Here is a 16,576-nt window from a genome sequence, read left to right on the forward strand (position 1 = left end):
AGTGTGAGCGCAGTGAGAGCTCTGTGAGTGTGAGTGCATTGAGAGCTCTGTGAGTGTGAGCGCAGTGAGTGCTTGTCTGTGAGTGTGAGTGCAGTGAGTGCTTGTCTGTGAGTGTGAGTGTATTGAGAGCTCTGTGAGTGTGAGTGCAGTGAGTGCTTGTCTGTGAGTGTGAGCGCAGTGAGAGCTCTGTGAGTGTGAGTGCATTGAGAGCTCTGTGAGTGTGAGCGCAGTGAGTGCTTGTCTGTGAGTGTGAGTGCAGTGAGTGCTTGTCTGTGAGTGTGAGTGTATTGAGAGCTCTGTGAGTGTGAGTGCAGTGAGTGCTTGTCTGTGAGTGTGAGCGCAGTGAGAGCTCTGTGAGTGTGAGCGCAGTGGGTGCTTGTCTGAGTGTGAGCGCAGTGAGTGCTTGTCTGTGAGTGTGAGCGCAGTGGGTGCTTGTCTGAGTGTGAGTGCATTGAGTGCTTGTCTGTGAGTGTGAGTGTATTGAGAGCTCTGTGAGTGTGAGTGCAGTGAGTGCTTGTCTGTGAGTGTGAGCGCAGTGAGAGCTCTGTGAGTGTGAGCGCAGTGGGTGCTTGTCTGAGTGTGAGCGCAGTGAGTGCTTGTGAGTGTGAGTGCATTGAGTGCTTGTCTGTGAGTGTGAGTGTATTGAGAGCTCTGTGAGTGTGAGCGCACGCACGCAGGGTCAGTCCTGGCTCAGCACTCGGTCTCCTTGCTGTCGATGCAGGCCTGCCTGTGCAGCCGCAGTGCCGTTGTCCTGCCGCTGCGGGGGGCCGGCCGCTGCGTCAGGTCCTCGTAGGACTTTGTGGCGGTGACGCTGCGAGGGAAGGCGTCCTCCAGCGCGTCCTCGCCCAGGTGCGAGTCGATGCTGGGGTCTTCCCGGATGGTGGCCAGGTTTGGGCCCGCGGGGAGCGGTGCTGGGCCGGGGTTCGGGCTGCTGCTGCTGCTCGCTGCTGGGTAACAGGGCTGAAAGTGGGCGGCGGCGGTGAGGGCGGGCGGGGGGGGTTTGATGATGCGAACGGGCGGCAACTCCAGGCTGCTCAGCATCTCTGCGTTCTGGTGATGCAGACAGTGACACACACACACACACACACACACGCGCACACACACACACACAGACAGACAGGGGTGACCAGGGGTGACTTTCTGAGAAACACAACTGCTGCACACCTCACAACATTTTAAACTCTACACTCTACACCAACATAACGTGTACAGACCCCAAACTGCTGGTGCACACATGAACAGTACAAACCTAACACTGATCAACAAGTCACAACTCACACGCTTATACACACACATCAACCACTTGTGCCGCAACTTTTACCAACTGTGACACACCCCACTCACCTGTGACACACCTCACTCACCTGTAGATGGAGCTCTATTACACTCCTCCATCATCTGCTGCAGTTCCAGGTTAGCCAAGGTAGACAGTGATGGACAGTTCAAATCAGAGACTCGACTCTAAGTTTAACCCTCTGCTCACCAGAGCCATCCACGCAAAACCATTCCAAAGGGTGACCAGTATCTACTCTAGCTTTTCTACAGGTGTGTCACTGTGCTTTAATTGCATCTACTCACAATTAGACATATAACTCCTATAACTCCTCCCTCAGCCCTTGTTTCCACAGAGAAACAGTGGAATTTAGGCAGTATTTATGCTTCATTTAAGCCTCAGGAAAAGATTGAGAAGTGAACAGTAGGGGGCGCAGTACTCACACTAGGGTAAAACAGAGACTTGGTGTTCTGCTCGTACTGCTGGTCCAGACTCTTATCCTAAAACAGAATTAGCGCATCAGGTCAGACGCAAAGCAACAAAATGATCTTCACCCTGGAACTGATGAAGACATTCAACTCATCACATCACACAGCGTACACCAATGCCAGATGGGAGTACTCTTCCACCTGCACAATATATTTCTTTGATTTATAAAATATAAACACAATGTCTAAATTCAAAAGCAGCCCCTGGCTGAACGCATATTATTCGTTGTAGTCAGGTGACCTACCACATAGTGGACCAGGATACTGAGTGGGATCCAGAAGATGAGGGAGAAGACCACCACAGAGCCCACAATATTATCTGCCAGGAACTTTCCTGAGGGAGAGACAGAGAGAGGGAGGGAGTTAGGGGGGAATGAGGAGGAAGGGAGAGAGAAGGAGAGAAACAGAAGGAGAAAGGAATGGGGATGAAAAAGATAAGGGAAAGTGAATAGGGGAGAGAAGGTACGGAAGAGGTACAGCCCACCATATCCCACCAATGGCCACCCCTGCCACTTAACAGTCTGCATTTATGTTGTGAATGGATATATATAAAGAATTGCCGGTCTTCATTTCTTCCTATTATGCTGTTCTTTGTAACCCACAGTGTTCTGGGAGTTTCTCTTGAACTCCCTTTTCTGAATCAAACTAGCAACCTCTCAGTTGTGAGCCCTGCTCCCTATCACTACGTCCTGCCCAGGCTCTCTGGGAAACATGACAACACTCTGCAGCCAGACACACAGCGAATTCACTCACCAAAAGTGTTAATATCCAGCTTGTCAATGAAATCCCACAGCCTTTCGACAGCATCCTGGACTTGCTTCATGCACTTCCCCTGAGACAAAAACACAGGCAACACTCACAGGTAAATGACAGCAATATTACACTCCTGTTCTCGATATTCACATTTGACTAAAAACTGTTTTACAACAGAATTACTTTGTCTTCTCATTCATGACCAACAGGAAGTAAAACCCTCTGCCCAGTTGGGCGTGGTCACTCACGCCCTCATCGCAGAAGCCCACGGTGCAGGGTTTGCCTTTGCGCAGGAACAGGAAGTCACCGCTGGCCATTCTGAAGGGGGCACAGATCCCGGCTGCATTTCTGCAGCACACCTTACACGAGTCGTCCGTTTCTGAGGAACAAACCGGAGAGAAAACTCAGCGCCACTGTAGTCTGAACACCGCCACATCCGCCAGGAGCTCGCCCTCCACACTCTAACAGACACTGGTCTGACGGCACGTAAATCAGAGCTGTTACTGATCTGCTCAGCCTGAGTGAGTGAGAATCCCACAGTACAGCGCGCCTGTTGTAAAAAGTAAGGCTGATCACTGCTCACGTTTTCTCAGGGAGCACTGTGGCCCTTTGTGAAAACACAGTTTGAAAACCGCCCAGCGACCTTGTGCAGTTCTGTAGTTCCCTTCCAGGTGGTGCTGTCTCACCATTGCAAGCGCAGGACTTGAGGTTCTCGACAGCCTCACAGAAGGGGACGCACTTGCCGCCACGGCAGCGGCCCATGTCCACGCAGATTGTGTCGTCGGGGGCGTTGACTGGAGGCGGGCACTCACTGCTAGTACCTAGTAGGAGGACGGGGGGGGTCACAGGCAGGGACAACAAGAAAATAAAAACAAAGAGGGGGCGGGACTGTTACTCACCATCTCAATCAACCACTTAAGATCTGTTTTTTTAAACCAAACATGTAGGCAAATTGATACTGTAGAAATACTGCATGCTGATGTTTTGATGTGATTGGAGGTATAGAGACCACTGCCGATGTAATCACAGCTCCAATGATTACAGGTATGTTCAGAATGGCACCTTCACCCGGTATTCTAAAGCCACCTGTCTGGAAGGGGGCTCACCTGTGCAGTTGGACGTCCCCTTGCAGGTGGCGCTAATGGGCTCCTGGCACGTCTTCCCTGCCTCCTCGAACATGCAGTTCTTACAGCAAGGGCTGTTCCGGTCACTGCATGAGGGGTAGCATCGTTATTGAAGGAACTTTCTGGGACAAAACTATATGGGTTTGTCACGAGAGCTTTTGAAGACAGGGTTAAAAGCTATGGATGGTGTTTTCAGACATTTCTTCAATGCTTTGGGGCCCACAAGGCAAGAATGATCCTCGGCTGACTGTGGGTTTCTGTTTCACAGGTACACCTGCTTTAGTAGGAACTTGAACTTCATACAAGCTGCTCTGGCAGAAGAAAAGCGACGACAGGGAAAGTATGCCTTTAAATGAAGCTTCAGGAATGCTCAGAGCATCTGACTCTAAGCTCTGGGATCCCTCCTACACCGGCTGCAGACGCAAAGCTGTGCTCACCTGCACTGCACGTGGGGCCGCAGCTTGCAGGTGGAGGTGCAGCAGCGGTCGTCATTGAGGTGCAGCAGCCCCGGGTCACACTCCTCGCCCTCCTCCACCCGCGAGTTCCCGCACACCCGGCTGTTCCTCTCCTGGAAGCACAGTGGCGCCTTGTGCCTCAGCGTCTTCCCGATGGACATCTTACTGCAGTCGGAGAACCGCTGCGAGCCACACAGACAGAGAATTCAGAACCGCTGCGAGGCACACAGACAGAGAATTCAGAACCGCTGCGAGGCACACAGACAGAGAATTCAGAACCGCTGTGAGGCACACAGACAGGGAATTCAGAACCGCTGCGAGGCACACAGACAGAGAATTCAGAACCGCTGTGAGGCACACAGACAGGAAATTCAGAACCACTGAGGGAAGCCCAGACAGGGAATTCAGAACCGCTGCGAGGCACACAGACAGGAAATTCAGAACCACTGCGGGGCACACAGACAGGGAATTCAGAACCGCCACGAGGCACACAGACAGGAAATTCAGAACCACTGCGGGGCACACAGACAGGAAATTCAGAACCACTGAGGGAAGCCCAGACAGGACGTTCAGAACCACTATGGTGTGCACAAATAGAGAGTTCAGAACTGCTGTGGGGTGCACAGGCCGAGGTGAGACCTGCTTTGAGGTACTGCTCTTTAGTACCTTACTGAAGCTGAGAGAGCTCTGTGTTACATTACTGGACCTGACTGGACTCTGTGGTACCCTGCTGGAGCAGAGGACTTGGTAGTACCTTACTGGGGCTTAAGGAACTTGGTAGTACCCGACTCTGTGGTACCTTGTTGTTGACGTGGTCCCCGCTCACTGCGATGGGGTACATGACATATTTCCCCCCTTGGTCATCACTGGGGGCGCAGAGGGGAACGTTGTCTGGGTCATGTTCTGCTCCAAAGTTGTGACCTAACTCGTGAGTCGTCACTAGATCGGCTTCCTGTTAGAGAAAAACACATTCATTCCCCGTCCGACAGTGCTTGCCTATATCACTGTACCACCAACCAAAATGTCATGTGTTCTTAAATAGACGCTAACATAGTTAAAAGAGCTATTATTTCTGCTATAGAGAACAAAAATATCAGGACAGTTTTTAATTCATAACTGACTGTATGTTCAGAACATGTGTTTAATTCTTCCTGCACACAGACATTCATTCAGATCACTACTAATTATTACAAACTTGCAACTATTGTATCACTGAGAGCTGAAACCAACCTTGGTTAGAATAGTTTTCCCATAGTTCCTTGTACTGGTCAATCCGGTGTTCAGATAACTGGGCTTCCTGTCAGACCCTGGGGGATAGTACACTAAAATCAAAGACAAACACATTTATTTGACAAAAGAGCTGCATTTCTCTCATACTGAAATGATGTCCTATATATAATGACTCATGCCAAACTGAATCAATTTTGTCAGTAGCTTAAGAAATCTCACAGGCACCTGACAAGTTGCTACAGGTTGTGTGGTGGGATGAGGGGACCACCCTAGCCCCGGCAGAATGGAGCCAACTGTCAGTTAATGACATAGTCTGGACCAGAATGTGCAAAGTCTTAGGCAGCAGGGTTCAGCCTGTGCTCAGAACAAGTGCTTTAACTGACTGAGCCACTCAGGACCTGGAGGTACTGCAGTTACTCTGGAAGAGCTGCTCCCCCGCTGACTCAATGAAACAGTCAGTGTGGGACCCTACTGCCGCGTAGGCTGCTCAGTCACTGCCAGAATGAAATGCTGACACATCTCCTACCTTTAGGACAGAGACCCCCAAGGGCCTGGGCTTTGGAAGGGGCCACATACGCCAGGCCGAGCGTCCCCTCGTCAAAGTCCTGATAGGTGAACAGATGGGCCAGACACACGGTGGAGGCGTTCTCGGCGATGTCGGAGCTGAATTGCTATTGAAAAATACAAATCCCACAAAAAAGCTGAAATCTGTGGCACTCTCAACACTCGCACGGAAACCATGTTAAATTGAACCAAAGTTCAGATTCTTCCTCCCTTTTAAAATGATTCACCCCGAGTATGGCTGACCTAGCATGTGTTCTTATACTATGAAGTGAGTTTATAGAGCTGGAGATGAAAGATGCCAAAGAATCAATACTCATATTGTTATTAATGCCCATCATCATTACTGCTGACACTGATGTTGCGGATGTTAAATGAAAGGCAATGAGAGGGATGTTCTTTTTGCACCAGTCTAACCTTGTTCAACATTCTTAATTTCATCCCGTTTCTATTCTGTTGTGCAGACAAGCTGAAATGTACAAGTTCATAATTGGATTGCGCGTAATCCTACCTCTGAACTGATGCGTATAATGAGAACAGCTCTCATTGGAGAACATTTCTCATTGGAATAGTACATTTCGTTGGAACAGTAAGGATGTTACTGATCACTTTTCAGGGAAGAGTAGGGATAACCAGCGGTCTTTTTTTCAGGGCAGTAATGCCGCTTGCTGATCCTGTTTCAGGGACCAGCCCTTGATGCTCTTCTCGTGTCCACGTTCCTCACTCTGTCTCACCTCCAGGAGCTTCTTGACGTCCCAGACGTCCTTGCCACTGACGGGACTCCCCTGCATGTTGAAGTGAGCTCCGCCCTCTGGCACGGCAGTGGGCTCCTTGTTGATGATGATCTGGAGAGACAGTGTGGGGACGGTTCACCTCCAGAGCAAATGCAGGTGTGCAGGCTTTCCCCTCCACAGAGAAGGGGAACCCAGGTTAACCCTGACACTCACAAGCTGCTTAAAGAGCCTCTTTGCATGAAACACTTTATCAAACACTATTGCTTTTGCAGTTGTGGAGACAATGGAGCTACGCTTACAGCCATGATTTGGACTTCAGTGCAGACCTGACCCACAACAGCAGTTAGCCATATTTCTGTGTGGTACAAAAGCAATGCAGACACAGTCATATTTTATTCAAACACAGGCCTCCCTGACCTGCTGGATCTGTACTCCATAGCCCTTATACTCATCGTCCCATGATGTGTCCCTGTAGATGTCATCCACTCGGTCAATCAGTTCGATCTGTAGAACCAGGGAGAGACAGAAAGATATGGTCTCACCTGCATCATAAAGAAACATCTCTGCATGGTGACATCACTGTTCATGCAAAGGTTAACATGGTAACACTACAGTGATTGTGTAAAGAAGAAAAGCAGGCACTGGTGAGGTTTTGGTGGATGCCCTTTAGTGCTGGTTCACCAGCTAGTGATAACACAAAGGACAGCTGCATGGTCAGTGTGTGAGTGAATGAGTGTGGTGAGTGAGTGAACAAATGCGGAATGAGTGAGCATGTGAGTGGAGTGAATTAATGAATGTGTGAATGAGTGAGTGGCATAAATGAGTGAACCTGTGAGGAGACTGTGTGAATAAATGAGCGTATGAGTTTGTGGAGTGAATGAATAATTCATTGAGTGAGTGAGCAAATGAGTGAGTGAATAATTCACTGAGTGAGCGAGTCAGTCAATGAATGCGTGAGTCGATGGAGAGACGGACACTCCAGCTGGAGCACTGGAGTCCCCGCGGACGGCTCACCAGGTAGCTGAGAGTGGTGCTCTCCTCGCCGCGGCCCATGTGGCGGAAGAAACGGTAGTCGGCCACCAGCAGCAGAGGGCAGGTGTTCTTCCTGTGGTCATGTGCCTGACGCTTGGCTCTGTGGGAGAACTCTGTGTGTCGGGGGATCGGGTGGGGGGAATACGAGCACAGGTTGTCAGATTCAGATTTCCTTTATTGTCATTTTATCATGCACTTATGTATAATCAAAAATGAAATGCCGTTTCTCCTATACCAACAGTGTACATAAATTAGAAAATTAGAACAACACATATCTATATACAATACACTCAGTTTTGTAAACATTTGGAGGGGAATAGCAGCATGTACTGTCAGTAAATTATCTTTTTTGTTTTTACAAAAAGTGCCAGGTGCAGCGTGAAAAGGATTGCACTAGTGGAGAGAAGTGTCTGTCTGGTCCTATGGAGGGGTTAGTGGTTCAGTGAGGGGGGGGGGGCAAGAGTGTTCATGATCCTCACAGCTTGGGGTATAAAGCTGTTTAGAAGCCTGGTGGTCCCGGTACGGATACTTCTGTACCTCTTGCCCGATGGCAGGAGGGAAAACAGGCTGTGGGAGGGGTGGTCGGGGTCCATGATGATGCTGGAGGCTCTGCGGGCGCAGCGCTGGGCAACCTTATTCTGGGTCTATACCCTTTTAAAATCTTTAACACCAGAACCCCTCCATGATGCCTATCCCTTATCTTGAACCCCAGTACCAACTACCAGCCCTTGATGTGTAAGTGAAAAAAGAGCTGCCTTCATCTAATTATTTGTGACACTGTAAGCCCGTCTAGATGATATAAAGATCAGTGAATCCACTGGGCGCCTGCTATGTACTGGTGCCTATGATTCTACAGTATGTAACAAAATAAGGAACAAACAAACTAGCCTGTTCTGGCCCATCACATAATGCAAGAAGCATCCAGTGTATGTCCCTTTCCTCCCCCGTCATGCTTCCTTTATCACATGGGGTAACATAATTGTTCAGTTTTCTCATTGTTTTTTGTTTTTGTGCTGTTTTTTTTCCCCAAACTTGCTCTTCGTTAAAGAGCTAATGACATCCCTGCCTGTGGCAACTTTGCCACCCTTGAACCAAAATATGACTCACTGTTCTTTCAGAACTAGCCCATTATCAACGTTGCATAATAATGCATAATGACTACGAATGAATAATGAATGACCTTATAGCGGTGGTTAGTGAGCGTTATGCCAGAATACTCCATGCGGCGAGAGAATGGGCAGGGCACACATTTAGAGCTCATGCTGCCTTCAGTATGAAGACTAAATCCTTGGACTCTCCCAGGGGATAATCTCTGTACAACAGTAGCCCCACTTCACGCCACTGTCTGTCCCACACAACCTTCACTCCTCCTTCCGTCCCTTACACTCACACTCTTCATCCCTTCAGCTCTCTCAGATTCACTCACTCCTCTCTCTCTCTCTCTCTCACTCACCCTGCTCTCGTTCCTCCTCTCCAGACTCTTGCAGCCCCTCTGGGAGGAGCTCCTTGGCATCAGCATCCATGTAGCCACACACTTTGGGCGATGCCAGTCGTGTGATGTTTCTGATGTCCTCTGAGCGGTATACCAGGAGCTGGCCACTAGAGGGCGCCTCTGTGAACCTCCACAGGGGCTGATGGCAAAGAAGGGACAGGATAAATGAACCTAGTTTAGACAAACCAGCATGTTGGCAATTCCTGCTGCTGTGCTACAGCCCTTACATTTATTTCTCATATTGCCGGCTTATTTTTTTTTTCCACAACCTGGACTCTTTGCCTCTGTTTCTCTGGGTAGTTTACAAATTACAGTCAGAACTCAAACATTTCAGTGTGCAATACAAGTTTGTCTTTGAAACACAAATTCAAGTGAATGTTGCCAGTTTCCATTACATATAGCGCATCTGTCAGGCTTTATTTCAAGCTGACAGAAACAAAAAAGCTAACAGCCTCTTAAATTTGTTTTACAACCTTCAGGTCAAACATCAAAATAAGGGAACAGAATTTCATACTAAATCAAAGGCTTCAACACAAAGAGGTTTTGTGAAAAGCCACAGCAGTCGTTTGCTTTGAGGAGCTACATTTGTGAGCTTTTATGTTTTTTATGTTTTTATGCATTCAGTTTTCACATATCAATCCATCCCCCAGAGACATTGTTATGTCAAATATAATGATTATACAACTTTGAAATTTCTGTGTTAGTCAGCCTAGCCCCTAGGCATTAACTAAATATGCTTTGTATCCATCTGACCACACACACTTCAATACAACATCTTACCACTAGATGGCAGTGAAGGGATGGGGGTCTGTGATCTCAGCTTGCACTTGCTCCCTTTGTAAATGGGCACTCAACAGCACACTCAGTGTCTCTTTGAAATAGGTCATACCTCTATGTTGTACTCGGCCTCCTTGGTCAGGATATGGGCGGAGAAGTCATCACCATCGATGTGGGCCTGCAAACGTGAGTGTTCCTCTCCTTCACAGACAGGGGGAGACAGTGAGTTAGAGCCACAGCCAGTAGGAAACAGAGATGCACACATGCCGTCCTTCACAGTCAGGAGGAGACAGCGGAGAGCAGAGCTCCATGTTGCTCCATAGTCAGCTACTGCTAAAAGGCCTCTGCTAACTGCTAACTATACAGAAACACAAAAACAGACAGACCTGTACAAAGAGACAGACAGACAGAAAGACAAACACTGACACACCGACAGACAGGCAGTGACACAAAAATACACACCTACGACATGTCCGGTGAAGAAATTCTGCGTATCCACCTCGTAACTCTCCTCCTTTCCGTCTCTGTCTACAAACACTGCACTGAAGTCTTTGGTGAACAGCTCTGTGTTGGTCGTCAAGTAAAGCTTAAAATGCCTGCAACAAAATGAATTCAACACGAGAGGAAATGTTTCAGCTGTCTGAACAATTTAACACTGAGAGAAGTGGACTTTGTGAACAAAAATATGTTCATGTATAAAACATATGATTAACAGGGCAGCGGAGGACAGGAAGTCAGATTTGGGTTTCGTTGTTGGAATAAGGTGCACGGGAGGCTCACCTGTTGAGTGCAGTGAAGCTGAGCAGCCTCTCGGCGTGGGTTTGCGCCTGGACGTCCCTCTTTCTGAGCGAGTGCTGAAGCAGGCTGGACACGGGCAGCACCTCGAAGTCCGACAGCATGGAGCGGATCGTGTCTGAGAGAGGGGGCAGGGTGGGGCAGCGGGTAAGGAGCTAGGCTTGTGAGCAAACGGCTGCAGGTTTGATAACCTGCACTGCTTCACTAACCGGGTCTATGAATGGATACTACATGAAATATGAGAAATGTATGAAACATGTAAGAGTTGTGAGACCAGGGTTGCAAGTTACTCTGGATAAGCAAATTAATTATGTAATGAAGGAGGCTAGAAACAGAGCAAGAAAAATAATGCGGAGCCAAATTTGGGAAGTTTCTTCAGCTTCAGTTAAGAAGACATGTCACAGGAGGTAGTACGTTTACAGTACAAACACACGTGTTTTAGCCATATTTAAGCTGCCTACCCACCTCCCTGCTTTTATGGCAACATCCCACACAGGCAATAAATGTTAATATATGCTGAATTAAGATTAAACTGATTGTTTCTGCAACCACGCTCACATCAGCCTTCTAAAGAAGACTGACCCATCTGTGTTCAGGGAAGGTTTTTCAGATAATGATATTGTAATATATGCAGTTATAAAAACCTGCCACTCACTGTGCACCGTTTCTATGAAATGTCAGTCCACACAGCAAAATCACAAGACCAGATCCAAATCACAATAACCTCAATGACCATAAGCCTGTTTTAGGGGGTGTTTGTTTTTTTTTTTTTTACACATTTATGTTTGATGTAACCGTGTCCTCTAAAACACAAGGACGTTCATGCATTTTTAAGCAGCAGCAGAGCTGAAGCCTCATAATTACAGCGGCACTTGAAAGCTGAAGCATTTCGCTCTGCGCTGGTGGGTTGTCCTTGTCACCGAGAGTCCCCTGGGGGCAGGGCACACATGACTCAAACAAAGCTTCCACCTCCCACTCTTAGCACGGAGACCAAAGACAGCCCAACTTTCTGCTAAATGGCACCTAAGATGATTGTGTGGAAAAACACAAACTCAGGCAAAGTATGGTTGGTTGCTTATTCATGAACGCTTCCTGTTACTCACTTAAAAATGTTACATTTTAAAGAAAATGTACAATTCACTTCAGCCTCTGATCAGATGTGATTTAAATTGATGGTTGTAGAGAAAGAAGCTGATCTGATTCTTTAATTTCCCTAATCGACCCCCCCGGGTGACTGCTGCAGCCTCATACTGGCCTAAGCGTGTGTATCTCCTCTGACATGGAGAGCGATGGACTCTGAGTCACATTTGCCTCGAGGCCATGGGGTCGAGGGCAGAGATGACCCTCTGCGTCATTTTTTCCCCCCGTCGCAAGGCGATGGGCCGGTGAACCTGCCTGGAATTTTAAATGGCTGTTTGTTTGCAGGACCAGTGCTGTACACACAGATCCCTCACCTATGCGTGAGTATGGCAAAGGCTGGCTTCGATAAGCATCGTCCGCCTCAGGCTACAGCTGCTCTGTCATCATGGGCTGGAATTCTTAACTAAGACACGTCAATGATGTTCAAACGCAAGGGTGAAGAAAAAGACGTCTCACTGAACTAAAGGTCCTGTACTTCAGGCAGAGTTTCTGGTTTTTATATTATATATTCAGATTTAAAATATATCCTATCTTTACAGATCACCTTGGTTATGAAGAGAACTATACAGAAGTTTGTTAAAAATACAATGACATCCTGACATTTGTCTAATGAATCTGTTGTTGACTGCCTAATGAACTGCCTCTCAATGATGATTAAGAACACATACCTCTAGCACAGGAACAGCAGTGAATCTGTCACGATCAGACAGCAGAGATATTTAGACTTTGTGAATTTCATGACAGAAGGTGGCCAGTGGAAATACACTTGAGGCAGGCATTGCCCTTCAGCGCTGATCTCGGGTCAGTTTCACCAACCACAATTCTAACCTTAGCCATTATGTGCTAAACAGCAAAACAGGACGTAGATCAGCACTTACAGGCAACTTCTGCCTGGAGCTGCAAACACACGTCTGCCTGGGAACAAGGACAGCATGCTAAAGCAGCGCTACCATGGCTACACAGGCAGATATGGTATTGAGGTGGTCTGAGGAGTACCTCACCCCCAGCACACACGTACATAGATCATTTCCATCATGGCTCAAGCACAGAAATGCCAGTTGCAATCTGTCTGATGTCGCAGTGAACAACTTGATGTCAGTTTAGTTTAAACCTGGTCTCTTAAGCACCAAACTAGGCTGTCTGAAATTAACCGGGCTTTTACTCTGCTCAGCATGAACTGAGGATTTTCCATAGAAGGAGAGTACATGAAACCTCAACACTTTTATCTGTGTTCTTCACACCCTGCTCATCCACTATGTGTGAATTTCTCCTTAAGTGGTGTGGGTGGGTGGAGACTGGGCAGAGCTTTCTCAGAGGGGTGGTACTGATTGTCCTTGCACATCATGATTGTATACTAATAACAACCAATAACAACCCATCCAGGATGGACATGGAGATGTGAAGGTCTGAGACATTATCAGGGGAGTCCTCGATAAACTGAGCCACACTGTCCCAATGTACCTGAAACCCAACACTCATACAATGATCAAAGACAGGCGACCAAACACTGAGAACGGTGGGACACTGCCGGTGGAAACATGAGGAGACATCACAGAGTTAACACCATCCTCATTCTAAACCTCCTTGGATGACCCAGACCTGCACCAGACCACATTTCCCATAGGGCATCTCCAACCTGTCTGACAGGTTTTGTTGAATTGTTGGTTTATTCAAATGTGCTATTCCTTTACCACACTGCACTGACAGTTTTCAATTGTTTACAATTGATTATTTGATAACCAGTCTTTGAAGCATTTACAAAAATGAGAGCACATGCAAATATCAGTAATTTCACGTGCTTACTGTAACTGCATAAAAGATATGCCCAGGTACTCATTTTTCAAACACTTGGCGGTGAAGTTCACCAGTGGCGTTCACCACCTTGATCTGTGCCCGATTCCCTTTACCTCTTTGCTGTTTCCATGAACTGATAAACTCGGCTTCTTTCCTATAAAAGGATAGTTTCAGCTCTCAGTTATCTCAGTTATGGCTCTTGTATGCCATTGTAAACCTGCTTATACTGCCATGTACACTGTATAAATCTGCAAGATCACTCACCAGATTTGAGGGAGTACACTGCAGCTTGAGTATACTCCTAACATGAGCTAACAATTCATTACTTTACATGATGTCTTCTCTTCTCTCTGCCAAATTAAGGTGAATACAAGGTTTGGGTGATATCTAATATCAAAGTATAATTACTTAGCCGTAGGTTGACATCACTTTAAATTGTCGTATATAAACTATATTTACACAGAGACTACGCTAATCTGACAACACAATACAGGAGAAAAAAAAGTTATTGTATCTTCAAAGCCTACTTTTTAAATAATGTAATTGTATAAATCAGAGAATGATTTGTTGTATTGACATCTTTTAATGAAAGTGGCTTCCAGCAAAGTCAACAGGTAACATTGTTGATGACAATCAGTTCTCCACTCTCATTAGGTTATGAAAAATTGTCAATTGGCAGCAATCTTATCTAACGAGGTTAACAAACAAACACAACACCAAACAATTTCACACTCCCTCCCTCTGTTATGAGATAACAGCAAGTAATTGCAGTGTAATTTGATTCCCCCACTATTGGACACATGTGGCTATAAAGAGTGGCAATTCCATGTATGTTCTATTTATGCTCACTCTCTAAGCCTCTGAATGCATGGTGCATAACTTCAAGCCAATTTACAACTCACACTGTGTACCACAGCATAGTGGGCACCAGTTGAAGGATAGGTGCTACCCCACTGACTACCACGTTCCATGTGAAGCTGGTCTATTTACATTTCTGGTTGGGGAAACTGTCCTCTTTTCAGTTTGAAAACAGCAAGCATATATGTTTAAACAAACACATATCTTAAACATGAATTCAGCTAAAATTATCTGAGTTTTTATACTGTAGTTTGACGCAGATCTCTTTAGCATTCAGCCTACCTCTAAAGTCAAGAGTCGAGTCAAGTCAAAAGAGATTTTTTGTCCGCCCATCCATATACAAGTATACAGCAGAATTGAAATAGCGTTTCCCTGGGACCCATGGTGCTACATGCAGACATGTTCACACTGAATTGCTAAACAGTCTAACTCCACGCATGACACTACCAATTCACTGAATTAATGCATGGTACAACCAACGCGTTGACCTAGCCAGGCCATTTCATGTAGTCTAGTAACAAACCTGAAGACCAGCTAACGTTAATTTAGCTGGCCAACTATACTCATTTCCATATTGCAAATAATGGTACAGCTGCGCTACGCGACAATGACAATCGGTAGCTGCTTGCGACTTGCTGTAGATTCCAGACAGAAAAAACCAGTAGCTATGATATGGTGCGAGAAAATATTTTCGCTGGATAGCTAACTTGCTAGCTAGGTGTGTCACAGAGAATTACTCACCGAGTTCGGCATCTTCCCGTGTTTCAGCATCTTGTAATGGTTTTACGGCACTATCCACCCAGCAAACAGAAATCAGTAACAACGAGATCGCAACGAGAGGTCTCGTCGTGGCCACTACAGACATGATGTGAAACCGTTTCACAGTATCATAACACTACAAATTTCCCTTATTGACATGAACATAAAAACCGGCTCTTAACTGGCGGTTAGACTTAACTTAGCTGCTAGCTACTGCATCTGGCTAGCGATACCATTAGCTAGCTAAACATGCTAACGGAAACTTTGATGTGCAACATATGTAACTTAGCTGTTACCAGCTAGATAACTACATCTGTATCATTATCGAAAACAATTTTGTAGCAAATGTATACTATGTAGCAAACGACTTGCCATTTAGTGCTGTTAACTTGCTAGCCAGCTAATAGCTGCTGTAGTTCGTTTCCCTGATTACAACTACTCATGTCCGGAAGTACATTGTCATTGTTGACGAAAATCCTGTAATGCAGCGCAAAACGGCAGCTGTGCGAATTCTTCTCCTCCTTGGCTACTGTGTGTGGTGTCCTTAGCCTACTAAAATGGCCAGGTCTCAGTGCAGCGGAGGTATGGGGTATGCTCCCAGCTCAATGTAGCTTGTCCCAAAGACTACTTAGAGAAAGTTAGCGTCCTAAGACACGGACTGTATTTTTTCATTTTAAGCTTTTGTAAAATATCAGCTTAAGACACAAGATATGTGGTACCAGAAAATTGTTTATTTTGCCTGGGGGCATTATCGACTCAGATTGATGTGTCGTATTCAGGGACCCTGCCAAACATTGTATTTCAGAGATCATTTAATATGTTCATATTTCTCGGATTTTCATAAAACAGATTATTATTTATTGTGGTTGTCTACAGTTTAGTTGTAGAGTACCCACAATGAGAAAATAATTTCATTTGTCATTTGTAGGCCTACACTTGAATTATGACTATCCATAGCAATTTACTTGATACATGACTATGGACTTTCTGTCTGTAACTGGATTACAGATATCATAATATGATATCATATATGATAATCATATAGTCTATGTTTGGTCATCAAATTACCTTGCGGCAACGTGACTTTTAGCTGGGTGTATGGTCGCCAGGACGTCGAGGTTACGGGCTGACAACGTCACAAAAAAACGTTGCCGTTACGAAATTGCACCTTCACTTTCCACGTTGCCGCGACGTCCGACTTGACGCTGTAGCAACGTATTTTTGGCCATTAAATTATGTTGCGGCAACGTGACTGTGATAGAAAATATACAACGAAAACACTTCAAAACTCAAATATAGTCACTGCTGCCT

General features: G+C 46.3%; 1 protein-coding gene across 3 annotated transcripts; it reads right to left on the minus strand.

The window, feature by feature from the left end:
* Positions 1 to 608: 608 nt before the first annotated feature.
* On the minus strand, positions 609 to 15,685 carry LOC118786995 (disintegrin and metalloproteinase domain-containing protein 17-like). Of its 3 annotated transcripts, none has more exons than XM_036542367.1 (20): positions 15,248 to 15,685; positions 10,700 to 10,832; positions 10,382 to 10,515; positions 10,032 to 10,120; positions 9,104 to 9,281; positions 7,633 to 7,763; positions 7,036 to 7,122; positions 6,619 to 6,729; positions 5,850 to 5,994; positions 5,324 to 5,400; positions 4,893 to 5,045; positions 4,076 to 4,275; positions 3,621 to 3,724; positions 3,201 to 3,335; positions 2,763 to 2,893; positions 2,515 to 2,593; positions 2,007 to 2,095; positions 1,717 to 1,773; positions 1,365 to 1,401; positions 609 to 1,050 (listed from the first exon to the last, which is right to left on the minus strand). In XM_036542367.1, the coding sequence occupies exons 1-20, from the start codon at positions 15,369 to 15,371 to the stop codon at positions 680 to 682; spliced, it is 2,565 nt and encodes an 854-aa protein (XP_036398260.1). In that variant the 5' UTR covers positions 15,372 to 15,685; the 3' UTR covers positions 609 to 679. The 3 variants fall into 3 exon arrangements, with proteins under 3 accessions (XP_036398260.1, XP_036398259.1, XP_036398261.1); XM_036542366.1 differs by having other exon boundaries at positions 5,324 to 5,415; XM_036542368.1 differs by lacking the exon at positions 1,365 to 1,401 and having other exon boundaries at positions 5,324 to 5,415.
* Between the last annotated feature and the right edge of the window lie 891 nt (positions 15,686 to 16,576).

The sequence above is a fragment of the Megalops cyprinoides genome, chromosome 12, assembly GCF_013368585.1.
Source record: "Megalops cyprinoides isolate fMegCyp1 chromosome 12, fMegCyp1.pri, whole genome shotgun sequence".
Taxonomy (NCBI): domain Eukaryota; kingdom Metazoa; phylum Chordata; class Actinopteri; order Elopiformes; family Megalopidae; genus Megalops; species Megalops cyprinoides.

Bases quoted from the DNA above. Each gene is read 5' to 3' on its own strand.
- LOC118786995 (XM_036542366.1), bottom strand. From the start codon at position 15,371: ATGTCTGTAGTGGCCACGACGAGACCTCTCGTTGCGATCTCGTTGTTA. The intron at 10,516-10,699 runs GTGAGCCTCCCG...ATTTTGTTGCAG, and splicing joins AGCTTCACTGCACTCAACAG to GCATTTTAAGCTTTACTTGA. The intron at 3,725-4,075 runs GTGAGCACAGCT...CCCCTCATGCAG, and splicing joins CGGCCCCACGTGCAGTGCAG to TGACCGGAACAGCCCTTGCT.